The sequence below is a fragment of the Falco biarmicus genome, chromosome 5 (assembly GCF_023638135.1).
Source record: "Falco biarmicus isolate bFalBia1 chromosome 5, bFalBia1.pri, whole genome shotgun sequence".
NCBI classification, from domain to species: Eukaryota; Metazoa; Chordata; class Aves; order Falconiformes; family Falconidae; genus Falco; species Falco biarmicus.
This window is the reverse complement of record NC_079292.1, coordinates 34,568,468-34,595,080: the sequence shown is the minus strand read 5'-3', so window position 1 is coordinate 34,595,080 and position 26,613 is coordinate 34,568,468. Positions and strand designations below refer to the sequence as shown.

General features: G+C 41.5%; 1 protein-coding gene across 3 annotated transcripts in view; it reads left to right on the top strand.

Moving 5' to 3' along the window:
* The first annotated feature begins 9,210 nt into the window (after positions 1-9,210).
* TBC1D15 (TBC1 domain family member 15) overlaps positions 9,211-26,613 on the top strand; it is a 37,246-nt gene continuing 19,843 nt past the window's right edge. The window contains exons 1-5 of one of the 3 annotated variants that reach the window (XM_056338967.1): positions 9,211-9,408; positions 19,641-19,739; positions 19,979-20,053; positions 20,781-20,919; positions 22,509-22,719. In XM_056338967.1, coding sequence (XP_056194942.1) covers positions 9,385-9,408; positions 19,641-19,739; positions 19,979-20,053; positions 20,781-20,919; positions 22,509-22,719 — 548 coding nt within the window. In that variant the 5' untranslated portion in view covers positions 9,211-9,384. Of the gene's footprint in view, positions 9,409-9,911; positions 10,022-19,640; positions 19,740-19,978; positions 20,054-20,780; positions 20,920-22,508; positions 22,720-26,613 lie in introns of those variants that run through there. The other 2 variants (XM_056338966.1, XM_056338968.1) reach the window with 2 other exon arrangements.

The window sequence follows — 26,613 nt, the reverse complement described above, 5'->3', positions numbered from 1 at the left end:
AGTGTACTCTTTCATTGTTTTGTGATATAAAGTAGTTGTACATCTTATGATTAAGGGTTGTTTTGCCTATACTGGTTAGAGAAGTTGGTTTGAGGCTTAAAATGACACTAAATTGTACTGTAGAGCCTTCAAGGAATCTTGTCCATCCTTTTAGTATGTGAATACTGCAGTGCTTGGCGCGATGGGGCACAGAATCTTTTTCAGGGGCTTAGGGAGTTCAGCTTGTATGGGAAATGGAACGATCTCTGAAGTGGATTATGATGGCAAGTTAAGAGAAGAATTCTGTTAGTTGCAGAACCATCCTTAGTGTTGCTTTTTGAATGGCTAGGGTGATGTAACAGCATTGACTACCCCCACCCTCAAACAATTGTTCTGTTAGTTTCCTGCTCTTTCCAGGAAATGTTGCCTGTTGATGGTGTTGTAATGCATATGTAGAAGTGACGGGGTTACTACCATTTGTTCCTGCTTTCTGCATTCCTAGTCCTGGCAATACGAGTCTGTGCCAATCTGCAAACAACAGATCAGCTTCTGTTTAGTCATCGCTCTCGGGCAGCTTCCAGCTAGTCTCTGTGGAGGCTGATGTAATCATGAATCTCCCCTTGCATGACAAATGCAGAGTATTTCATGTTAGTGTCTGCTCTGCTTCTTTCATATTCTAAAAAAGTTTCTTGTCCCACTGAGAGAACAAGGCTATTGTAAACTTGTGATCTGTTGTACCAGCTGTGATGTTTTCTTTGTGACAAATCTCATATATATTGGGTTGTTTCATGTTCTGGAATTCTATTAATACCTGATATGCACAGATAAAATAGTGGGTTCACAAACAGGAACTCACAGCCATGGTTATGGATTTACAAAATGTGATACTGTGCAAATACTTGAAGAAAGCTCATCGTTCAGTGTACTGCCTTCATGTCTTGTTACATCTCCATGCCTTCACACTCGTACAGTACAAATAAATGCTGCTGGGGAATGGTATTTCCTTCCTTTTAATTTCAGTCTGTGTGTACTTAATTTCGTTGTCCCTATTGTTGTCTAACTTTGCGGCAGGAGGCAGTCAAGTGTGGAGCATTACTGTACCTGCTTGCTTTACTTGTGCAGGTTAGGGGTTTTGTGTTTTCTTAGAGGAATAGGTTAGAAAAGCTATCCTATCTGAATTTCTACATTGAGGTAGAGAAAATTAGTGAGTAAAGGAGATACTAATTGGTCTCAGAGGCTATGTTTTTTTTACTGGTAAATAAAGTAGGCTAGGGTGTGTAAGGAGGTCTGGCCTCTAGAGCAAAGGGCACAGTACAGCTTTCATCCAGGTGATTAAGTCGTCTTCTGCCCTTTAAATCCTATTTACATGCTGCCTGCTTGGAGTGGCTGTGCTGTTCCCCATGCTGTGTGCAGGTATTAGTCCGAGAAACTTTAAATGGTATAGGCCATAATTATATAAAAGAGCATGCTAATGATTAAGCAGCAAGGCTGGCTGTAGGTCAGTACCCCAGGCTTACTTGGTTGACTTCAATGGATGTAGCCAGAGCCTGACCTCCCTCCTGCTCTCCTAATTGTGGAGTAGGATAGGAGAATCCTTTTTTTACCTTTTCTTCTTGTATGTGGAAAACCAGAGCATGTGACAGCTAAATCCTGGCATATCTCCTTTATAATATATTTCACACTGAGGAGTGGTGCCTCTCTTGAGTTCCTCATATTTTAAGAAACCTAGTCTGCAGCCTTCTCCTGGGTGTCCTGCTGCACCCAGAGTCCAGGACAGCACCCCATTTACTGTCTGCTGTAGTCTATGGCAAACTGGAATAGCCTGGAAAAATTGTGGGTTGCATCTGTCAAAGTAAGGCTTGGATTGGTATAGATCCGTTTCCTGTGAGCAGTAAAAAAAGGTCAAAGAGAAAGATATTCTTGGCACTGTCTATCTTTGTTTCTCTGCTGTGAGGTTTTTGTTTGTGCAGATTGATCCTGTGATGGAAGAACTTGACATCATCTGCACTTGTGTGGGCCAGGTTTTCATGGGGTTGAGTATGTGGGCAGTTGACACTTCAGAATACAGGAATGGATCTTGGAACTCTGCTGAAATAGCTATGTGAACAGCAACAATAGCAGCTGCTGCAGCTCTTGGCGTAGCAGTAATAGCTGTGCTTGCAGCTGTGACAGCAACAGAAACCACAGGAAAGCCAGGAACACTTTCTGTTTGCGCACTTGGTACTGGCTGGGGTGCTGTGACTACCTTGATGTGGCAAAAGATTCCTTGTTAGAGCAGATGGCTACTTAAAATCCAACGAAGGGTGATCCACCAAGCTGAAGGCGCCCTTCTTCCTCACTTCTTGTCTGTGTAGTGTGCAAATGGTTGGACTTTAGCATAGAGCCTCAGACTGCCTCATTGTTTTCTTAATGGGCTTGTGGAGAAGGGAGAGGAACCTGCCAGTGCTATGTAGGCCTATGGAACTTGGTGTTGTGTATCATTCAGTTTGTAAACGGAAATAATGCAATGCACCATTACAGGCTGGGGACTGGCTGGCTGGAAAGCAGCTTTGTACAGAAGGATCTGAGTGTTGTGGTGCAAGCTGGTGATGAGCCAGCAAAAAAGTCCAACTGGGCTGCATCAGGAAGAGCATTGCCAGCAAGCTAGGTGAGGGGATCCTTCCCCTCAGCCCTGGTGAGAGGCTCCTGGAGTTCTGCGTTTCCCAGTACAACAGAGACACTGACATCCTGGAGTGAGGCCTGTGAAGGGCTAACAAAGATGATTAGGAGACCAGACCATATGACATACAAAGAGAGGCTGATAGAGCTGGGAGTGTTCAGCCTCAAGAAGGCTTAGAGGATCTTGTCAATGTTTAAAAGTACATTACAAGAGGGAGGAAAGAAAGTGGAGCTGCTCACTTCAGTGTGATGTCCAGTGAAAGGACAAAATGGACACAAACTGGAATACAAGAAATTCCATCTCAGCATAAGAAAAATCTTTTTTACTCCAAAGGTGGCCAAACACTGGAACAGCTTGACTGAGGAGGTTGTGGTATCTGTATCTATGGAGATACTCAAACTGGACAAGGCCCTGAGTAGTCTGCTCTGGGCAGGAGGGTTGGACTAGATGATCTCTAAGGGTTCCAGCCAAACTCAACCTTTCTGTAGTCCTGTGATACTGCAACCTGAGAGCAAAGCTATTCTGCTTTCCATCTTGAATAACAATATACTCATGGTTATGCAATGACAGTTTGCAAAAGAACAAGGGGGAAGGGCCCAAGAGGAATGCGTAGTAGATTGGGCAACTAGGTAGAAGATGGTCATGTATCTCATGGAGTAAATTAGTCCATGGGACTGAGAATACTCTGAAACACTTCTGCCTTCTTGATAGTGAGGCAAGCAGTGACTGACCGGCACACTGAGAGCAGCATGGTAGGATGGGAGACCCAGGAAGAGTCCTGTTGGGATCTATTGAATGTTCACCAAAGAAACTTAGAGCAGAAACTCCTTTTCTATGTCTGGTGGAAGGAGAAAGGAGCTGCGCTGAGCACATCTCCCTCAGAGGAAAGTAAAGCCTCAATGCTAAGTCTGAGAAATCTCAAGCTTGACTTGAAGGCACCTCTGAGAGAAGGCTTGTCTGGGCAACAAAAAGAGCAAGCGTGGTTGTTGTGTGAGAACTATCACTTAGTGAAGATGAATTTCAAACTCAAGGGTGTAATTCAGTGGCACTGTACCTGTGTTCAGGTATAATGGATAATTCCCAAGGACTGGGGTTGTCCTAAGGCCGGGTAAGAAACAAGTGTATTGAATTTTAATGCTTTCAATAGATGACAAGTTGAAGACTGCATGTTCCAATAAATGTTATTAATGTTGGGCATGTAAGTATTGACTGATGTCCAGCAGTAATACAAATGGGATTTATCTTTTAATTCTTTACTTAGTTGACAGCTCTGTCAGGTGATGCTGTGCTGCTCTCTGTTCTGGTTACACAAGGGGAGTGCAAGCTTTTCATCTTGGGCTTGTTTCACAGCCTTGGAGGCTATTGTTTCCTCTGTTATGGTGCTTCCTGGGAAATTCTTGGGAATCAAAGCTTTAAAGTATCTTCAAATAAAGATAAATGTTACATTTCTAACCATTCTTCCATTGGCATACAATGTTCCTCTGTAAAGCTGTTTTTCAGAGTAACTTGTATGTTGCTTTTGCAGTGTACCTGTATATTTGCAAAATGATGGGTCCATCTGTGTATACATTTTAGTCTATGTTTGAAGACTGCAGGAGCTTCTTTTCCTTATTTTAATCTCTTCCTTTTAAACTGCATGTTGAGTAGGGCTGGGTACCACTCTAGAGCCAAAGATCAGGAATGTTTTAAACAGGGTTTTAGTCAAGTCATTGTTTCTCCATGGTTTTTGCTCAAGGCTTAATCAGAACTCCGTGATGCTTCTATAATCATTTGGGCTCCATTGAGCTTCAGGAATATTGAAGTATTTGCTGGTCAATGATTTTTTTTTTTTTAATTGTACCTTTCATCTACCTCTTGTTTTCTCCAAGTGTAATCTCCAAACCCCCAGCTGCTTTTTTTCTTAGGGAATAATGAAAGATAGTTGTGTCTTTTTGGTCAGATTTTGAACTGCAACTCCCTGATTACTTTACACTGATTACTTTAGCACAGGTCTGGCAACAATACCTAGTCATAACACTAGTCATAACAAATTAAATAATCTTCATTTAGATTAAAATGTTTGAGAAAATCAGTCTAGAAACAATTCACTGTTTCCTGGGTATTTTCACAGCTTCATCTCTTTCAAAAACTTATTCCGAGCTTCTCTGTGTTAGCCTGTCCCCTGCTAAGTGATCCTTTTCTCCCATCCTTCTTCTGAAGAGCACTTTTGCCATTATTTTGAGTTATAGTTCCATGTTCGGCAAAGGAACTCTGATTTTGTGGGTAGATACATAAACCCATTGTGTTAAACCCCTTCTCCCCTCACAGCAGCTCTTCCTCACTGCGCACATCTTACTTGCTCTTATGTGGAGTCTGCATCTTAGTATTCTCCAATCCCCACTCAATGTTTCTAGACTCATTGAGTGACCGTAGAAATCAATATGGGAATGCTGGAAGCTAAAGGGAAAATGCATAGAAGAGCACAGGTTAGCATTCAGTGAGCCTACAGAGACACCGTAATTAACTGTTAATTAGCATGTTTTTAGCGATGAAAACACTGAAAGAAGAAACTTGTAGTAGTAGTACCATAGTATCTTAAAGAAATCTCATAAATGAACAAGGTCCTGCTGTGCTAGATTCTTTATCTTGGTCTCTAATGCAAGGAAATAGGTGAATTTGAATGGCAATCTCTTGAACTGGTTTTCCCTTAAATGACCAGATTTTTTGAAAAGCAGCCATTAATTCTCATTTGGGTCAGGAATAAACAAGATTTTTTTTAGCCACCCTCAGTGGAGAAAATAGAGAAAACACTTGTCTTTCTCAGAGCTGGATCTTCTGTAAGCATTCCACTCAGAGCATGTATCTAACCCTCACGTGCTGTTTTTTGGTCCCTCTTTCAGTCCTTCAGTTGAGAAGCATGATTCTCAACTGATTGCAGGGTGCCTCTGCAGTTGCGTTTCTGAGTCTGCCAAGAGTTCATATGCTCTGTCACAAAGCAAAAGTGACCCTGAGCAATCTGACCCAGCTACTAAATATGTCCTGCTTTCAGTAGCAAGGTGGACCAGATGACGTAGTCCCTTCCAACCTAAATTATTTTATGATTGTATGAAAATCAAGGACTCTATCCAGTCCCACTGACAATCAAAGAATAGGCAAGAAACAACTCATGGATGCAAACAAAATAGACAAGGAAACAGTGAGACAATGTAGCGGTCAGCACCATCAGTGGTCGTTTTAGTTCCATAAACTTGGCACCAGTTTTGGGGGTACCTTTTCTATGAAAAAGGAGGACAACATTTAAATAAAGACGAATGAGATAGCTTGGTGCACTTCTGAGGGAGTTTTTGCTTTCCATGAAAGTCAGGTTGAGGAAAAAGCCTTCCACGCAATTTCTTGCATAAAAACTTTACAAATAGGCAGTCTAGCACTGAGCTGGCTTGATGTGGAAGCTGGATCTTTGGCAGTGAGTAATCATGGGAGGTAATCCTCCTTAGAGGGAGAAAGGGCATTTTGTGTTGGGCCCTAGAGATGGATGCGAGTTGGTAGATGTACAGGAGGGGCTTGGTGAGAGGGTTAAAGGGATAGGGACTAGAGAAATGGCCTTTGCAAAAGCATCCTGCAGGAGTCTGAACAGGTCAAAATGGTGTCAGTCACTCTCAGCAAACAGAGTGTTACAAGAAAAAAATGTTTAGCTGTGTGGACAGACAGGGAAAGCTATGCTATTGTGCTGTTGTAAAGTCTGCAAGAGTGCTAGCTATAACATAAAAGAGAGAATCCAGAGACATACCTAAGACTGAAGCATCAGCCAAGCTGTAGGCCTTGGAGACAGGTGGATGTTGATATTGGGGGAAGAGAGAGCAGGAGGGATGCTAAGAGAGTCTGAAGGAAGATAAAACCATCTTGTCTGTTGTTAGCTGCCTGCAGATGATCAAAAAAGATTTGAATTTGGATCAGGATTAATGGCTGTAGTAGAAATAAAGTGGTGAGTCATGAGATAAATATATCTTTATTGACACAATTACTTACAAAGAGAGGGAGGCTTTGAATATGCTAGTGATCAAGTCCAAGAGATAGGAGAACTAGAAGATGGCAGTCATGCTAGTGATGAGGGCAGACCTCAAGGAGTCTGTTGTAAATTGTGATATAGGCTAATGAAACTGAGATGGGAATCTTAATTCTGAGCTTCTCCTAGGAAAGGAACTTTGAAAGAAATCTTGACAAAGCAGTTTCAGTGGTGGGCCAGAATGACAGTATGCCATGGAGCTAAGCAAAGGAAGTCTCCGGTGTTCCTGCAGAATTCAGGGAGCTGAGAGATGAAAAGGAAGTGGAGAGAGGAATGGGATTACACATGGGTGTGTAATGTATAATTACGTGGCAAGGAGAAAGAAATAAAGAAAATTATAAGAAAGGGAGAGGATGGAAATGAAGACATGGAAGACCAAACAAGATGAAACTGCTGTGAGTGTGGAAGATGGCAATGACAATTTCACTTCTCAAAGCAATTCATTTATGGTGATGCATTTTTAATGGGTAGCCTTCTTCCTTGTATTCACCGTAACACTCCGTTGTGCTCTTACTAAATTCAAAGCAAGGGACCATCAAAGCTATGATGCCCATTTTTTCTATGCCCATACAGCTTTCCAGACCTAGGTAATACTACAAGGACTTGTGTTCTGACTGTGGTTTTATTTTATTTTCTCATCCTTATGCATGTTTATGTAGAGTAACGACAGGCTCCCACAACTTTGAAGCAAATCAGTATTTTTCTCGAGAACCGCAAATCTGGTTTTCCACGGTAAAAAGTAAAGCATGGGTGTTAACCTAGCCAAATGAGGTTTTAATTTGAGAAGTCCGGAGTAAATTGTAATGCCATTTTATGACAGACACTGGTGGCTTAACCCCCGCCGGCAGCCGTCCCACGCAGCCGCTCACATGCTCCCCCCCGCGGTGCGATGCGGGAATCAGAAGAGTAAACCGGAGAGCTCGTGGGTTAAGATAAAGACAGTTTAACAGGTAGAGCAAAACCCAAGTGCGCAAACAAAGCAAACTAAGGAATTCATTCACTGCTTCCCATGGGCAGGCAGGTGTTCGGCCATCCCCAGGAAAGCCGGGCTCCATCACGGGTGACGGTAACTTGGGAAGACAAATGCCATTGCTCTGAATGTCCTCCACTGCTTCTTCCCCTAACTTTATATGCCGAGCATGATGTCATATGGTAGAGAATATTCCTTTTGTCGGAGTTGGGGTCAGCTGTCCCAGCTGTGTCCCATCCCAACTGCTTGTGCCCCCCCAGCCTGCTCGCTGCTGGGGTGGGGTGAGAGGCAGAAAAGGCCTGGGCTCTGTGTAAGTGCTGCTCAGTGATAATAAAAACATCTCGGTATTATCAGCACTGTTTCCAGCACAAATCCAAAACACAGCCCATCCTATGAAGGAAATTAACTCTATCCCAGCCAAAACCAGCACAGGACAAAGAAAAAAATTACCTTTACTCCTTCAGATTAGCAAATCACTTCCCTGTGAGCAGCTCATTAATCTGTTTCAAATAAACAATATTTGGGGATATACTATTTGCTCAAAAGATTTTATAAGGTGCTTGAATATAACAGACACCTTAAAAACCATCTTTATTTATGGCTTTCAGCAGGATCAAATGGTGTAGACGCTGACTGAAAGCTAATTTTTTTCAAGCTTTTCGAGGTAAAGACGCCCAATCAAAACCTGTTGACATCTGCAGGATTGTTTCAGACTTTATAAATCTGTATACGTATGAATGCTGAATATTTTCTAACATTGATGGGATTTTACTTTATCCTGTGATAAAACCGAACGTGTTCCGTGTCGAAAGCCATCATCCTGCAAGTGGTGTATTTTTCAGTAACAGCAGAAATCTGGTCCATGAGTATTAGGGCAGCTTAGCAGCGCCTGTGGGCCAGTTATTTCCTTGACGGTTACATCGTGCAAGAGTGGGAAGAGAAAGAAAACTAGAGAGAGTACAATGTGTGCTTTGTATCAGATTTTCAACAGCCCTCAAATTGTCATTGTGGCTCAGGAAAGGCTGTCAGGGTGAGGAGCCGCCGGGCTCCCTTCCCCTTACGGCCATACTTGTACGACCCAGCCGGGCCACTGCCGCTCGCAGCGCCGCGGAGGGGCAGCACGCCCCGGGCCGGCAGCGCCCCGCCGGGTAACGGCCCGGCTGCAGCCCGGGCTCCACCGCCCCTCAGCCCCGCGCCTCCCCCTGGAGCCTGCGCGGCGGGACAAGGAGCAGCGCGGCGGGCCGCGGGGGCTGCCTGCCCGGCCCACCCGCAATCCGCTTCCCCGCGGCGGGGCACCGGCCAGCCTGGCAGGGCGCCGCGCGTGAGGGATTCAAACGGAGCGGAAAGACCAAGGGAAAAGAGCGCAGCCTTTGCGGGGGACGGGACACGGCCGACAGAAAAAGAAATAAACCCGCCATTTTCCCCGCTTCCCTCCCGGCGCGCTGCGAGGAGCGCAGGCTGCCGCCGCCCGCGGAGGCCCCGGCGGGGGGCGGGGCTCGGCTCTCCCGCCCGCCCCCGTGGCCGGAGCCCCGCCCCCCGCCGGGCCCGGCCGCTCCCGTCCGTGGCCGGCGCGCTTCTCCCTGCCCCGGCGCTGGCGGCGGCGGCGGTGGCGCTTGCTCCGCCCGAGTGCGCCTGCGCCGCCCGCCCGGCCGCGGAGGGGCTGACGGGGGTTGTTGTGGAGCGGCGGGGAAGCACGTGAAGAGCGCAACGTCATCATAAACACTCGTAGGCAACATGGCGGCGCCTCCGAGCGGCAAGGTAACGGGGGCGGGCTGGGCCCGGGTCCCGCGCGGGTGGCCGTGGCTGCCGTCCTCGCCCCTCGGGTGCCTCGCCGTGTCCGGGCTGGGGTCGTCCCAGCTGTCGGGCCGCGGGAAGGGGCGGCCGGGCCCCTGCGTGGGTGCCTATCCTCCCCTCGGGACCCGGGCCCACCCCTCGGGACCCGGGCCGTCCCGCCTTCGGGCGGGCCTGGGTCTGGCGGCGGCGGCGGACGCGGGCCCATTGCGCCGCCCGGCGCGGCTGCGCGGGAGGGGGTCGCGGCCGGCGGGCCGGGCTTGGGCCCTGTCCGGCGCGGGTGCGGCGGCACGTCGCAGCGCCAGCCGCCCCGGCAGCGTCCCACGCCGCCCCGACTCGGCTCCGGGCTGCGCGGAGAGCCGGCCCCGGTGCGGGAAGAGGCCGTTCTCCGCCGGAGGTGGGCAGCCCCGGAGCCGGGGCTTGGCCTCCGCGGAGCAGGCTCTGAGGCTGAGGTGGAGGAAGGAGACATGTTCTGTCTACCGGCCGCCTGTCCCAGGGGTGCTGCTGGACGTCGCTGGCCTCTCTCCTGGCCCGTGCGCCGGTAGCCGGTGGATACAGAGCCTCGTCAGTGGGTAACTTGGTAACGTCAAGATTTTTGCGTGCCCTATCGCTGCCGAGCGTTCCTGAATGAAACGGTGGGGCTTGACGCGGGTTCAAGTGTCTGGCCTAGTTTGAGGACACAGGAGGAAAGGTATCGGCAGCTGCCTCCCTCCTCCCCACCAACAGATCCGAGTTGTGTCCATATGGTTTTATTGTAGAAGTATTTTCATTCCGTGACTGTTTTCTAAAAGTGTTTCTTTGCAATGCTGGGCTCCCAAGCACGTGGATCATTTTTCTGAGATTTAATATCGTAGTGTAGTACCTGACTGTATGTAGCCACGTTTAGAATGTGATAATCTTCAAGTTCAATTTTCCAGCATATGGCAGCAAATGACTATTTCAGCTCACGCTGATCTCGGCATAAGAGAGCATATGTAATTAGTTGTGTCTGTGCATCTCTGAGGGTGCCGAGAAGTGCATTTAGCTAGCTGGAAAATTCAGTAGAGATTTTGCTTGTGCCAGTTTACCATACCTGTTTCAACCAGAACTGATGGGGCAGGCAATTTGTTCAGTTCGAGTTGTTAAAACTTTGAGTTCTTTACTGCTCTTAGGTGCCGTAAATGTAAGGATAGTCATACTGTCCTCCAAGCTGTTTCTAGCTATGTACATCCATTTTTTATGTATACAGAGAAAAGTTACTCTTCTGGTTTTGTCCATTTTAAGGTCAGTCTAGCAGTTTACTGGATGGTGGTAAATATTTTCTTTCTGCAGCTTTTTATTTTTTCCCCCCACATAGTTTTTTATTGGGATCTTCTTCAGGAAGTTTCTCCTGAAAGCAGCTATATTATCATAGTTTATATGAGAGGCTAAAACTATTGTGAATTAGTAGTTTGTAAATTTGCTACATATTCATTGTTCCTTTTTTAAAAAAAAAAGTCTGTCTGAGACTAAATCTCTTAAGATGTTACAAAACTCTGTTTCAGTTATTCCACATCCACAATACTAATGCACATGGTTAATGCAACTGCTAGTTCAGTAATGTTCTTTGCCATGTCTCTCTTGATACAGAGAAAAAATGACACTTGTGTTTTCTCTGACTTCGTGAAGTGGCTGGGCTGATGTGAAGTTTCACTGCTCCCAGTAGGAGCAGTTCCATCCTCTAGACCTACCTGCCTGTGTGTTGCACTTCTGCTTGCTTGGTAACTGTGCTCCTTTGATCTCTGGGTGATTTCATTTAGCAGGCTGAAAGAGTACATTGAACTGTGTGTGCTTATTTTTGGCTGGGTTAGTTTTCTATTGGTCTAAGGAGCACATTGGATCACAAATTGTTCCTTTGGGTGGCAGCAGGATTTTAGAATGGCTCACAAACTAGTGAAACTTCACTCCAGATGGAATAAACACAGTGTAAGGTGGTACAGACCCAGAATTCTCACTTAAAGCATTTTGCTTTCCAGTGTGTTTCCAAGCTATGGATGTCCTACATTAATTACATTTTTCCTTTTGGCCGTGTTGTAATGAGGTGTTTCAGGTGGTGAGTTTCTGATAGAGTAGTAGGCATTAGTATGTGGGGTGCTTCAGTCTCATTTGGCAGATTTTATCACATGAAAGTAATGTGTGTGTGCTTTTCTGCAAAAATATCACACAAAGTAATTCCCATGGAATGCACATGGTAATATATTAAGCAGCTGGGATAGCCTGCATTGTCTCAGCTTTCATGAAATCTTGTTTCAGCAAACCACGGAAGGTTGTGGTTTCCATTATATTTTTACCCTGTTTGCCTTCCCCCTTCTCTATCACATTTTTTTCCCCCCAGACATCATTTAATATCAGTGGATTCACAGTGTGGCTATTTGATGTTGTCTCTGGCTTCTGCTCCATATGTTAATAGGATATGAATTATAAATTTGATTACCTCATCTAACTGTATGTACTAGTTTACTTGGGATTTTTGTCCTATTTGTTTCTTCTTGCTGCTTTGTATCTTGGGAGGTTCTTTTCATTTTCTCTATATGGTTAACTCTGTTCTGGAAGACTTAAGTGAATGCTGTTGAGTTCTGGAGTCGTGACTCATTCTTTATTAATGACCAACTGCACTAGAACAGTGTGAGCTTTAGTTTTTCTCCCTTTCTTAGAGTTGCTGTTTTTTTCTGCAAGTGACTTGGCAGTAAGGTCTTTCATTTTTGGTACTTTTGACTATATGCATGAAAGCAAGTATATTTTCTCTTTCTTGCTTAGCAAATGGCAGTTTGTTTTCCTTATTTCAGAGGACTAACCTTGGGTTCACCCTTATAACGGAAAACCAGGGTAGAAAATGAGGTAAAAAGTTGTGTATGGGGAGGAGTACAAACATCAACTTTAGTCTGTTAGTGTATAGGCTATTATGAAAGCTGATCTAAAGACAGTAATGATTTCTGTTTTATGCTCTTGGTGTTCAGAGTATTTTCAGCACATGGGCTGTTAGATCTTTCTCAGATTACCAATTGACACATCGTCTGTCAGGGATGGTTTTTTTTCACTTGCCTGTGTCCTTGCTCTTAAAGTTACAGAGCTTTAACTGGCCAAACATCTGAGCTTCAGGTCTAAGCTCAGGTGTTTGGCCAGTTCAGCTACTAGAAATGTTCAAGTAGCACTGCAGCTACTGCTAAACAATAATGCTGTGGTAAATGCTGTAGTGTTGTCGGGGGGTAGTGTGTGGGTTTGCTGTTGAGGGCTGTTTTTGTAGCCAGGACCAGCAAAGAGATTTAAAATATAGTCTGTTAAAATTAGCTTTTCATCCTTCAGGTAGTTTGTAGGCACAGATATAGCAGATTATTTTAGATGTATATATATTCTGTGGAGTAGGCAGTGTCTTGCTGCACCTTCTACTAGTTAAATTTTGGGGCACAGAGACTCCTATACTATGCATTGTTGTGCCATTTTATTAAGCACTTGATTTAAAACCTTCATTGTGACTTTTTCAGCCTTTATAATTTATGATGTACGGAATCATAATCCTTTCTGAATATATTGTACTTCATAGGTTTTCTTTGTGAATGGAAGCTTTTGCCTCTTTTGAATTTAGTTATGGTTTCATTATGCTTGAATGTAGAGCAGTTCACTGATAATTCTGAAATTTCTTGATATTCTTTCTGTTTTCTATTTATGAAAGGTTTCTCTTGCAGAAGTGTTCATGGTAGAAGTAGTGTGTTACCACCTCAAGCTCTTACTCTCAGTACCCTGAATAGACTTGTATCTTCACTGGTATCTCATGTTGCACAAGTAGCAGAAGTACTTTGTGGTTCAAGAAATCTTGAGTGCACTAAAGGCAGAACTTGAAAAACCTAACTGTTGTCAAGCGGGAAATCTTTCTTACACTATGTGGTTCCTAGTGTTGTGAGCTTTCTCCTGTTTGTCACAACATGAACAGTATTTGTGGGATTTCCCACCCCTTAGAAACTTGGTGTTTGTAAGACTTTAACTCTTTTAAGTAAAGTAGCAGGGCATGAGATTTTGCTGTCATAGGCAGAAGGTTGAGCCATAGGCTCAGCAAACAGATGTGTAAGGTTACAGCTTTACATTTTTCTTAAAATTGAAATGCCAGAAATTGTAACATCTTCTGTGGAGCAGAAGGTCATGTTGGTCAAGTAGTGTTACCTTGATGCTTTGCAGAGCACTCAAATGTTTCGGCATGTCTGCTTTCAGTGATCAGATTATTAATGTAGTAGGTACTTTGATGTGCCTGGTGACAGTTTAGCAGTGGATGTGTGAATAAGCTCCGGGGAAACCTCAGCTATTCCAAAGAGGGAGATGGAAATTAAAGCAGCATAATGCAGTTTTTTAAGTTGCATTATGTTTCTTGTAACTTAAAGCACAGCTCTAAACTAAGGTGCTTCCTTTTGTGGATGTAAGGTCTCTCAGGATAACCGTTGTCTAAACTGGATTTATTTTATTGGCCTGTAGTTGTTTCCTTACTGTGTTGCATCTTTCTGTTTACCTTCAGTCAGAATCTGAAAATAAGATGCTGTACAGCTGCTATATCTGTTGTTAATGTTTGCAGGCAGACCCATTTTTCCTTAATTTGTAGTCTGTGGAGCATTCAGACTTTCTTACTCGGTCGCTTTCTTACAAGCACGCCTACTTGCTGCTTCAGCTGTTGAATCCACAACGAGGTCCTCTACCCAATTCTCTAATATGAGCCAAAAATGAAGTAAATGCTATTGAAAAGTTGTTAGAATTGGGATTTGTACAGTGCTGTAGCTACTTAATGACTGGAGGGCAGTGGCTGCTTCACTGTGTAAGTGCTGCAAGCTGCATCTGGCATGAGAAGCTGGATGGCATCTTGGCAGAGCAGTGCGGGCCCCGAGCTGTACGCTCTGGCAGAAAAGGAGAGCGAGCTGGATAAGAGCAGAGGGAGAGACAGTATGAAGTGTCTGAAAGATGGGACTAGCTGACTACCTGGGAGAGTTGCTGTGCTGCTCCATTCTTTCAAGTGTCCTGTGTTTGGCAGTTTGTTGGTGTGTGACAGAGGTAAGAGCAAAGAGTATAAGGTATGAACAGTCAGTGCATGTGGCATCAGCTAGTACTTAGGTGCCCAGCACATGCAGGGTGGGAAATACATGGGTGAGGAGGGCAGGACCACCCTGTTCTGTGGTAGCCCCACATCCTAGCTCCTTTTTTGTTGGCTTCTACACCTCGTCTTTGGATGCAGCGTTGTTGTCTTTCACTAGCTGATAGCACAGGGCTGTAAATTGCTGTCAAATGGCAGGCGTTTATTTCCAAAGCTTTGCTTGTGTTCTGGCATATACTGTAATTGCTGATGTGGTATGCTGAAGGCCACCTGCTCGCCTATGTCCTTGGCAAAAAAAGTTACATTGTCTGGTGACTGCTCATTGTAAGCAGTACAATGAGCTGGAGGTACAAATTGTCTGTGCTGTGTCCTTACAGTATTAAGAATGATACAGTTTTTCTCAGCAGATGTTACTGGGACAACAGTGGGACTTCAGGAAGCTATTTTCTGCTGGACAGGGAATATAAATATTTGAACAGTTTTCCAGAACCTTAACTAGCATATGACATGACATGTAAACTGAGCCTACATCCTGCTGCTTCCCTCTGTTTTTTTATAGTAGGTGGGTAGGGAGCTATTGCTCAGTGCAGCTTTCCTGAATTTTGTGCTGTGGTTCCCTGTTCCTACAGACCCTCTGTCATCTATGAAGTGGAATAGCTGTGGTCTCTGCGCAACGCAGCGCTTTTAATGGCTGAGTAGAATGAATTGTGATTTTGCCTTTGACTTCTGTAGTGCCCCTGGAAAAAAACCTAAAAAGCAGGTCAAAGTGGCTTAGCAGCAGCATTTGGAAACTCTTACATCAATTTCTAGTTTTTGGTAGGATTATGAATCAAATAGGTAGTAGGTCTAGTTTTCATTCTGTAGAACTGGAAAAATAAATGTGGTGTAAGTCATGCTTGCATGTTGCAAGTGTGGACTTGCTTGACAGGAAAGACCTATGAACATAAGCTGCTCGGGTACATATTATTGCAAACTTGAAATTTTAAGATTATTAAAAAGTAATACTTAAATCGTGCAAACTTCTCTCTCTCTTCTCTTCCCCCCCCCCCCCCCCCCCCCGCCCTTTCTCCATCATTTCTTCATAGAAAAAAGTTGCCAACTGAGTGCTTTTACAGTGGTAGGTTTCCTTTAAGTAGTCATGCTATAGGTGAATAAATCTGGAAACAGTTTTGCATAGAGCTAGCTTTAAGCTAGTAAGATGTCTGAAAATCTTTGAGTAATTCTGATAAATGTACATCTACCAGACAGAATTACAATTTGTTTGAAATGAAGTAATTTTCAAAGTTATTTAGCTCCTGTCACATTACACCTTGTTGGTTGTGTTAGTGTGTGCTTTTGACAAACACTCTAATGTTCTTTTTTCATTGGGCCTGGCTTGCATGTATGTAATAACATCTAAACCTGAGGAGGATGCATCTCCATGGACAGTTCAACAGATGTTTGCAAATAGGTGTAGAAGAAAACAAAAGAATCATTGCTTAAATCTGTAGTTAGGCCTTTAATGGTGAGACAACTTTTTTGGCCTCGAGCATCTGAGCAACATAAGCTGCTCTTCTTCCCTGGGGTTCTGTTTCCATGACCAGTGGGTTGACAATGCAGAGCACAGGTGTCTTACTGGGTGGATGGGCTGTAATATACATATGTATATAATGTGAGGAATACTTTTAGGTTTTGATTAAAATCCTAGGGACATGATGACTTGCCTAATTACCTATGGTGTGCATTTCTTAACATGAACTTGTCTTTTTTCATGATGGGCTTGTTGATGTTGACTTAAAGGAGGAGTGATGGCTCTAATCATATGAAAAGAAAATGAAAGATTGAGCTTGACTCTACCTATTTCTCACCTTTGAAAAAGAGACCATGATGAAATATGTAAAACAAAGAATAGTACAAAACCAAGGTGAGCCAGTAGTGTGTTTTCGTGTCTCAAAGAAGCGTAATTGACTAACTGAACAGGTGACATTTTTTAAAACTCTTGAGATGTTCACACACTGTGTAATAAGGCCTTTCCAGATCACAGTCCTCTGTCACTGAAGGCAAAAAGTTATCAAGATGTAGCGGAGATGAGGTGGTTTTTCTATGCAGGTGGTGTTGACAGGTAATACTGTTGCAGGTTTTGGTCAGATTTTTGGGGTTATAGTGACTTTAACTGCTAATAAGGGGGCAAAGGTTTTACTGTCCTGCCCTGTTCATATCTAGGTCCTTCTGCTCCCTCCATGCATAACGGAATCTCACTACGTAGATTTTGTGTATACAATTTACACAGGTCCTTAGTGTTTAATGATGCTTCTGATCATCCTCCAACATTTGCTGTCTGTTCTCCCACATCTTATTTCAAGGTACTTATCTTAAATGTTCTGCAGTAACCTGCTGTTCAGGCAAGCGGCAGTGTATGCTGCTGTTGCCTGATTTTGAAATGTCTGTTTTCCTGGCTGCTTGAAATGTTCATGTGTGCTGATTGAGGAGGCATTTGCCTGATTGTTGGGCAGCGGAGGCACTGAGCTCATACATACGTTTGTGGGCCACTTGGTTTGTGGGGTTGGGCTGCAGTGTTACAGGAATTACCAACTAATGGATGTTTCTTTACCCACATGTAACTGTTGGTATACTGTCTTTCAATTTGATACTTTCCTTAGTACTCGTGTGTGTAATTTTATGTTACTTACCATCTTCGAATTGGCTAATAGCTTGCCAGTGCTGTAATACCAGAAAACAAAAATCTATCACAAACTACATTTTACTGTAAGATGCTATAAGAGTACTTAGTACCGTTTTTGCATTTTCAGGTTGCAAAAAACATTGTGTGAAATATGACTGTCCAGTGTAGCTAATCTTCAGGTGCTACCACTATAAAAACATGTTCCTGAAATCAGCTTATTCAAATTGAGGTATGGAGTTACCTTACATAGTACTGCTGAACTTACCTTACATAGAACTGCAGCTCAGTATTTCAGATGATTCAAAGATGGTAACTTCCAAAATATTTTGCAGTGGGATGAGCTGTTAAAGCATTTCCTAGATGACCTTTTATAAGACTAATGACATGCCTTTCTTCAAATTAGTTAGATTATTGCATCTGCTAGACTGCCATCTCTGTGACTCAACGTTTTTTTTCAGTGATATAAAAAGATAGCACTTGTTAAACTCACTCATGTGAAATATTTGATAACATTTGGAAAAAATAAATACAAGATTGCACCCCTTACTTGATAATACTGAATCCCAGCAGCTTGGACTTCTGGCCTTTCAAAATTGGAGATTTTTTTTCTCTTGAGTAACAGTAGGAGGGAAATAAGCTGCACTGTGAGAAGCCCAGTGTTTCACAGATACCCTCCAAACTTCTGAGCATGTCCTCACTTCCTCAGTTTTATTGCCTGTTTTGGTGAAGCAGGGGGCAGGGAGCTGGATCTGTTATGAAGAGCAATGTAGAATTTTTCAGTTACATGATAACTGTGGCATTGGGAACATGTTTGCCTTTCCTGTGGAAGGAAGTGTTTGTCCTGAGAGATTAATGGATGGAAAATAATAAAAAATATTAGATTGCGTGCCTTCTAGACTGAGAAAGTATACTTTGATACTTAGGAACGTTATTAGCAGGAACATACTTCTACCACTGTAACTCTGGTACAAATAGGTGGGTTTTTTCCTTGGGACAGCTGTAGCAGTGATTCATCACTTTGGTTCAGACTTCTGACTGGTTATGGTGATAGATCAGGTCCAAAGAGATAGAAGGTACAATTTAACTAAATTCCAAAGTTGCCTTGTTTAAACAGGGACTGAATTTAAAAACTGGTTATTTGGTAGAAATAGTGGGAGAATCTTTTTTGTTAGAAAAGAGAGTAAAGCTCTTGAGAGAAGAGGAAAGAAGGCTTCCAATATTTTGAAAGTAACTTGAAGTTAATAAACCTTCAAGAGGGAGATTTCTTCAGAGTGATATTTCTGTGATTAAACAGGACACTTCAGAAATTTCTTGCTTGTATAAAGTGAAGAGAATTAAGAGTTAACTGAATTTTATTCCTATTTTTAAGCTCTGTGTTCTTGTCTGCCTTGTTAAGCTTGCACACTTTTAGTTTACTGACCTGACTGCAAATGTGATGATATTAAAAACTTGGTAAACGAGTAAGTTGAGAAAGAGATACTGATATTTTAGTACCAAAGAAATAAAATACCTGGCTTTGATTAGACAAGAATTATTAGGGCTTGCCTTTAAAAGTATTTATTTGTTAAGGCAGTGTTCGCAGCTTTGTGTGAAATTAACATGAATGTAAAGAAATTACTGTTACTGTTCGATGTATTTCACTTCCACAAAATCAAAGTTTGGTATATTAGGGACTTTCCACTCTTAGAGAGCTTAAAACAGAACCTGTTTACATTATTTGTAGAGCTTTTAAGAGTATGTCTAGCATGTAGTTTTGGAGAGCCTGCTGAATTATGACAGACAAGAATTCTCTGGTTTCCTTTTCTTTTTTATTTATGAGCATGATCAGAATACTGTAAAAAGTTTTGTAAATGCTTAAATGCACAAGTTACGTGGGCAGTGTGTATTCCAACAAGCCTCTCTGTCAAATATTCTACCTTTGAAATGGAACCTTTGCCATTCACCCCAAATGTAGGATTGGACCATTATTTAATTTAAGGCTGCAATTTTTTATTTCTGTGGAGTTCATCTTTTGTACACTAGACTGTCCATTTTTAATTTAAATTAAGATTATCATTGCGACACGCGTAAATGAAAAGTGGGGAAAGGCAGACAATGTGAAAAAGCCTTTTAATGTTTTAAAAGCTGTGTAGCATTTCCATATGAACCTTTGCCTGCTGATTTTAAAAAATACTAGGTATTGAATGCATTTTTTGTGATTTACTGGCAAAGTAATAGTAGTATGTTGCTTACCAATTAAGTTCAACAAGTTCCATTTTCTATTGTTTAGTGTTTTAATTAAGTGAAAAACAGCTCTTGGGGGTGAGAAGGAAAGACAGGTAACAAAACCCATGACATGGTAGAGGTGTTCACTTAACTTATAAAGGTGAGTCAAAATGATAGAGCACCACAGGAGAGAGAAAATCTTAGAGTCTTTGGGTTTTTTATTTCATTACCCATTTTGTGTTATAGGTTGTCTATGAGCAAGAAGGAGTTTTCATTCATTCATCTTGCAGAAAAAATGATGACCAGGACAGCTTAATATCAGGAGTGCTGCGTGTCATAGAAAAGGTATTTGCATAATGCAGTTACGGAAACTTCATATATTTGTTGGCAGAGCACATAACTTGTTTGGCAAACCTTTTACATGTCTTCAGAATTTTGTAAATGACCAAACACCATATAATGTTTGACATAGTCTTCATCATTTATATATATGTCAGTTGTATTGTAATCATACAGTGAGTAAATAGGGAGATATGTACTTTGCTGTGTAGTATTTAATAATTTTATGATTATTTGTACTGTAGGAAAATGAAGTAATAGTAGACTGGAGACCACTGGATGATACTTTGGATACTTCTAATATCCTTTGTGCTGGAAAGGTATGTTTGTTAGTTATCAACGTTCGTCATGCTGTTCCTCCAGAGATTTTATTTTGTGTTCTTATATGTGGGTGTTCTCATAACTGGAAGCAAAGTCTATTTATGTGATGATCATTGATATTAATAGCTACATGTAGGAATCATATTTGTGAACTGCAGCCCAGTTCATGTTATTGGGGTACACGTGTAGGTGACTCTGTTTAGTTTTTACTTGGTACATATATAAAATAGAAGGGGACTATTGTATAAATAGTAAAGACCACATGAATGTAAGTGTATCATGATCACCAGTCACCCTGCATCTACTATGTTGTAGTCTGGTGATTCACTCTCTGTAATTAGACTCAAAACAGAGAGGTATTGTTGTAATGCAGAATACAAATAAAAGTCTATGGGGGTACCAAGATGCAGTGATATGTGGTATTTAAGTAGTATTAAGAGGATGTGACTAAAGAAGATTGAAGTTTTACACTTAAAAACTTTATGTTGGTAGAGTCTGCAAAAGAGGCTAGGATATTTAGGACCATTTTGAATTTGTTAAGACAGACCTCTTAGTCATAAGTCCAAGTTTGCTATGTTGAACTGTATCATGTTTCTTAGGGTTTTAGTACTACAGATTCTCTTAATCTGTGAAAAAGAAGATGCTTATTCTTGTTGAATCTGAGAAACTAGCTCAAATTTAATGCCTTGTGGTTTTTTGATAGTCACTACTTTTTTGTGTGCTCAGGATTCCAGTTCTGTTGTGGAGTGGACTCAAACTCCTAAGGAAAAATGTTCCCAAGCAACAGACCGTCCAAGTAGTTATGAAGCAGAATGGGACATGGTCACCACAGTCTCTTTTAAAAAGAAGCCTCATTCAAATGGAGGTACTTAAAAACTAAGCGTGGGGGGTTTTGTTTTGTTTTTTCTTTATGGTAACTCGTAACTGAAGAATTGCCTTTTAGGTACAGTAAAATGGATTTTTTTAGGAGTTGGAGAGCTGGGAGTCCTTTGTGGTAAGAGGTGAATCTCTGGATGTGGAAAAAAATTAACAGTGGAATAGCTGCTGTGTGCCTCCAATCTATTTTTTTCTTTAAATTACTACAGATTTGTATTGAAAATAAAACTAACTTCTTGCTGTGATGAACATTGGATGATGCAGCAGTTTTATCTGCGTTGGGCTCTTCCATTTTTTCAAACAAATGGAACTTAAACTAGCTGTTTTTTAGAAAGGAAAATGAAGAAACAAGTGGTTTACTTACTCCAGTGCCTTTCCATATTGCAACAGCAGAGGGAGATGGAATGTACAGTTATGTGGTACATGGGTCTTTTTTTTTATATCGTCTTTTTTACTTTGACAAAATAATTTTATACCTACATCGCTTTTGTTATAGTGTCTCAGTAGAAATGTTGTAAAGAAAAAAAAAAGTGGGAGAGAAAGGACAGTGATTCTTGAGAAATCTTTCTGCTATAGGAGAATCAGAGGATTTTTCTTTATAGTACTTGTTTTCCCTGTATTACTTCTCAGGCTATAACTGGGGACCATTGTGCTTGGTTCACGATATCTGTGATGGTTTTAAATGTCATCTGTCATGTATGAGTACAGGGTTTGGATTTAAGATTATGAATGTTTTTGGGTGAAGCACAGTCCTTGCTTCTAGGATACTGTGTTTGAGAGGAGCTTTTAGCGCTAGCATGATATAAAGCTAAAACCAGCATCTCTGTCAGGCATAGGATGGTTTATTACATCACTACCTTGAATTGATTTTTCATCTTCAGGCATCAGAGTACATCTAAAGTGAGTGTCAATGAGCACTACTAGCTTGGATTATGCTCTTTGCGCCTTCTCGCTTATTTTTAGTTGCTGTAATTTGATGGGGGCAGGCCAGGGACTGTGCCAGATTCCCCGCAGATATGTTAGCGATTCTGTGTCCTTTGATAAAGTAAAAATTGATCTCTTCTCTTTGAATTTGTATAGTCTTGCACAGAGTGTATACGTTTGCACAGTATGGGAGAGGACTGGGTGAGGAGATTCTCAATTCCTTCTCCCTTCAGTAACAGTCTTACAATACTTGGCTAATACTGTGTGCAATATATAGCATACAGTATTATAATGTGTATCACATTTAGTTTAAGTAGTACTACCTAATGGAGATGCTGGTGGGATTCAGCTCGCTGCTGCAATTTGATAGAGCTGTTGTCCATCTAACTGCTTGTTCACATTTATGAACTGCAGGCGCAGCTTTAGGGGAGCAGTCTCGTGGACTTGCTTATTATTTTAGAAGTGTATAGAAGATGAGGAGGCACAAAGAGAAATCCAGGAATAGCAGCTGCAGTAGGTACTTTATTATTATCAGAACCAGTGCTGGGGTTTGGGTTTTGGGTTTGTTTTTTAAGAACAGTGACAGATACAAAGCATTTGTAATTGCTAACACTGGAAGTGAAACTAAAATCATGTGATAATTTTGTTTTTAAGATGCTACAGCTCATGCAAATGGAGAAAGCAAGTGGTCGTTCCTGTTCAGTTTGACAGATCTGAAATCAATAAAACAAAACAAAGGAGGCATGGCGTGGTCTTATTTGGTGTTCTGTCTGAAGGATGATGTGAAGCTTCCAGCTCTTCATTTTCATCATGGAGATAGCAAACTATTGATTAAATGCCTTGAAAAGCATGTTGTGCTGAGTGAGTAAGTATCAGACAACTATTGGTTCTGATTTAAAATACAAATTAATGGTTTACTTTAATCTGAAACTCATTACAAAATTAATGCTTCCTAGTGTATTTTCTCTGTTTTTTTATTAGTAGAATAAATTTGCAAGGTGACTGAAATTGTGATTTTTGCATATGCGTTTGGAATGTAGGCTTCAGTTTTAAAATAGTTGGATCAATTTATGAAATTTTTTAGACTCTGTTGAAGTGTTGCTAGCTCCATAATACCTCAGTAGCTCCCTTTAAGTGGATACAAAAGCTTCTCGTGAACACTCACTGTAGACTTAAAACCTTCTTCTTGAACTACTTTTGTTAAATAGGATAATTAGTCTTAAAATTTGAGATCATCTACTTTGTGTGAAGTATCTGAGTATTGACATCAGTGTGTAAGAGAACTTATAGTACTGTCAGCTAAATAAATTTATATATAAATGTTTTCCCCCAGAATTCTGTATGCCTATATTTTCTTGCTGTGGGGAATGTTTCACACTTGATCTTTACTCTTCAAATCAATTTTCTGAATGTGAACATAGCTAGACCCTATCACGGTGTTAAATACTTGGGCTTTGTTGTGTATTTATATTGTGTTACGTCCAAGTTTTTCACTTGGATAAAAGCCTTTTTGATTGGCACAGCATAAATGAAGAATAAAATAAAATGTTCTGCTCTCACCATGTAGGCATAGGTATAATTTAGGAAGTCGAGAGGGTAAATAAGAGTAGATAGAGTATGAAGAAACAATAAGCAGTGAGGTGCAACAGTTACCCTATAACAGGTTTAACATCAGTGTAACAGGTATTCTGTTTTCCAAAGTGTTTTTTTATCATCACTTGCAACATCATATTCTGATGAGAGATTTTGAAGGTGGATAGTGAAATGACTGTGGGAATCATCATAGAGGGCTCTTCTCACATTGGTATCATCAACAAGGTCAGAGTTGCCTTTGACAGGTAAGGAAGGCTGTCACCCAGTAATGCTGTTAGGCTGGAGGGCAAGTTTCTAGAAAGGACATGAGGGTTCTATATTCACTGAACTGATTTGTGAAAGGCTTTGACAGTGCTAAGCTGTGGTGTTGGAGTCTGTGATAATCAGCTGTCAACTGCTTGGAAAAGGTAGCATAGTCAGTGTGAGCAGTCTGTGAAATGGTACTGGCTGTAGCATCGCATGTGAGCTTTTTAACAGGAAAATTCAGGAAGACCAAAGGAGAGGCTATTAGGGGGACAATATAAACATGTAGGTTAAGAATATTGTCTGTACAACTGTAGATTGTGAAATCCTGGATGACAACTTCAGCTTCGATCCTGAGGTGGTGTTTCTTTCTCTAGGTTCTCTTTGACTGCTTCCTTAAACCTTTCATTTAGTTTCCTAATTTCATTACTTCTGCAGGTGCAGGGGAGTATTGTTGTCCTGCCATCCCCCTGCCTCCCTCCCCCTGCCCAGGGAAATTGTTCCTTTTTGATCATACTGCTCTGTGTTTACTTGTTGGTGGATATCTTCTGACCAATTGCTGGTAGGCTAGGACAGGTTTTTGGGGCAACCTATGTAGCTAACACTGAAGCGCACCTCTGTTGTATGGTGAGTCGCTGAAAGGTTTATACCCTATCTGTGTGATCTGTTGCCTGTGTACTGCAGTAATATATTTCAAATCTTCCGCTTCAAATTCCTGTAATGTGTATTTAATGATCAGTCTTAAGTAGGCCTAGTGAGTACATTTGCCAGTGTCGCAAACTGGTTTGCATTAGCTTAATCAAAACTTTCTGTGATTAACTATCCACTAGAAACTTTAAAGTTTTAGATGAAAAATTATCCTTACATCTTCATTCCAGTTAGTCCATTTGAGGCTTTAACAAAAGCAATTTAAAATTGATACTGTTCTTTTTAATTGCCAGTATTTAAGGAGCTTAATATTTGTATATATATATGTGTGTGCATACACACACACACATATATATACACATAAAAAGCAATAAGCAACAGGGAAGTTGGTAAATGAAAGTGGTTTTGCAGCTACCGATGTGTAATTACACATGCATTAATTTTGGTGGAGTTCCATGTATTTAATGTTGAGACACTTGGACTGAGTTTATTTTATATTTCATATTTTTTGCTCAAAGTTATTAAAATACTTCCAACAAGATAGTGCTGTGCTATGTAACAAGTTATTTTATCTTTTCGTATTTGGGAATTACTTTGTATCTTTTGACTTCGTGGTTGAAGGTTTTTTTTTTAAAAAAAAAGCAGGAATCTAAACTAACATACCAGAATACCTAAAACCATTTTATTTAGTTGGACACCTAGGCTTGTGGAAGTCAGACATCTAGGTTCTGTCCAGAATTTGCTTGTTGGTTTGTTACTACACATAATGTTAGACAGTTTGTGTTACTAAATGCATTATTTCCAGTTGTATTGAGTCACGTATTGCAAATAATTACACTTTACATTCCTATATAAGGTTAATGCTTATTGGTGAGTCACTGAATGAAAATTAAATAGGTGGTGATTTTGGTTCCTGTTTCAAACACGGTCTCTTTCACATAGTCTTTGGTGAGTGAGCGGGCACTTATTCTTCCTTTATTTGACCCAGAGGATTCTTAATTCTTGTCCTTTGTAGCCTCTTGCCGGGTGCTGTGGACATTTGTCTTGGGACAGTGTAAAACAGCAGCTGTCAGGTGGGGTCAGATGGGGAAGAAACTGTAGAGAGAGAGGCAGTTATGTCCTCGTGTGTCTCTTTTAGAAGGCGGCAGTGGCACAGGGCTTGTGCAATTTGGCCGAGCAGCTGTGCACTGTGGTGTCCAGGAACGCTTACCAGATGAGTTCTCTGCTAAGGTAAAACAGGGAACCTTGAGGTGATGTTCTAGCATTCAGGATGTGCTGAGCTGCTTAGTATTGCCACCTCAAACAGTTCTAAGTGTTGATGAATGCAATAGCAGATACTGTGGGAACTTTAAAGCAAAAATCTGAGGTAGCCATGGAAATTAAATTTGAATAAAGTTAAGCACTGAGCTCAGCAGGAACTTCCAGTTTGAATTTTCTTATAGATTCTTCTCTTCCAGTTCAGATCTGCTTCTGGCACCAAATTCTTTTCTGTGGTCTAATCGTGAGTTATGATGATTTTATCTTTTAAGGAAAGAGAAAAGAACAAATATGCCATGTAAGTTGTGGAAATTACAGACTTTAGTCTCGCTAAGTTTCTGTTGCTTCCTAATGATTATTTATGCTTTAATACATGATCTATCTAAGCTTACAACCTCTTTTTAGGAAAAGATGTTTACTCAGCTTTCTGGATGCCACAAGCAAATATTTGGTAACATAATTACTCGTTATCCCAGCCTCTGGATAATATATGGGATATTGATGTTAAGGTGGAAAGTTCAGTTTTTCTCTAAAATGCCTTTGTCATGGGTACTTCCTTCCAGTGTTCCTATTAACTCAAAAGTTTTTTCCCTTCTCTAACACTGTTCCTTATAAAATATCACATGATTGCTGAAAGTGTGTGTGAAGTGGCTGAACTAGAACAAAATATTTGTAATTCGTTGCTTTAAAGAGTATGTGCTTCCTATTTTGGAGGCACCAGTCTAATATTGAGAAAACACCATGTGTACAGATGACACTTTCTAACTCACAGGATTGAGTTAAATGTTCAGTAAAGTATCTAGCTCACAAATCTGTTTTGAGCATTACCCAAGTAGCTGTTGATACCCAACTGGCTGTCCAGAGAGAATGTTTAATTAAAATGGAGATATGGTACAAAGTTTTCCTCCTTTTAGTTAAGGAAAACATAAGGTGTGACTCAGCCTTTGCCCCTGTGCTGCTTTTTAGCAAAAGCCAGTGACTGTTGCTGCCTCAAAACTATGACTGTGGTGTCTGGCTG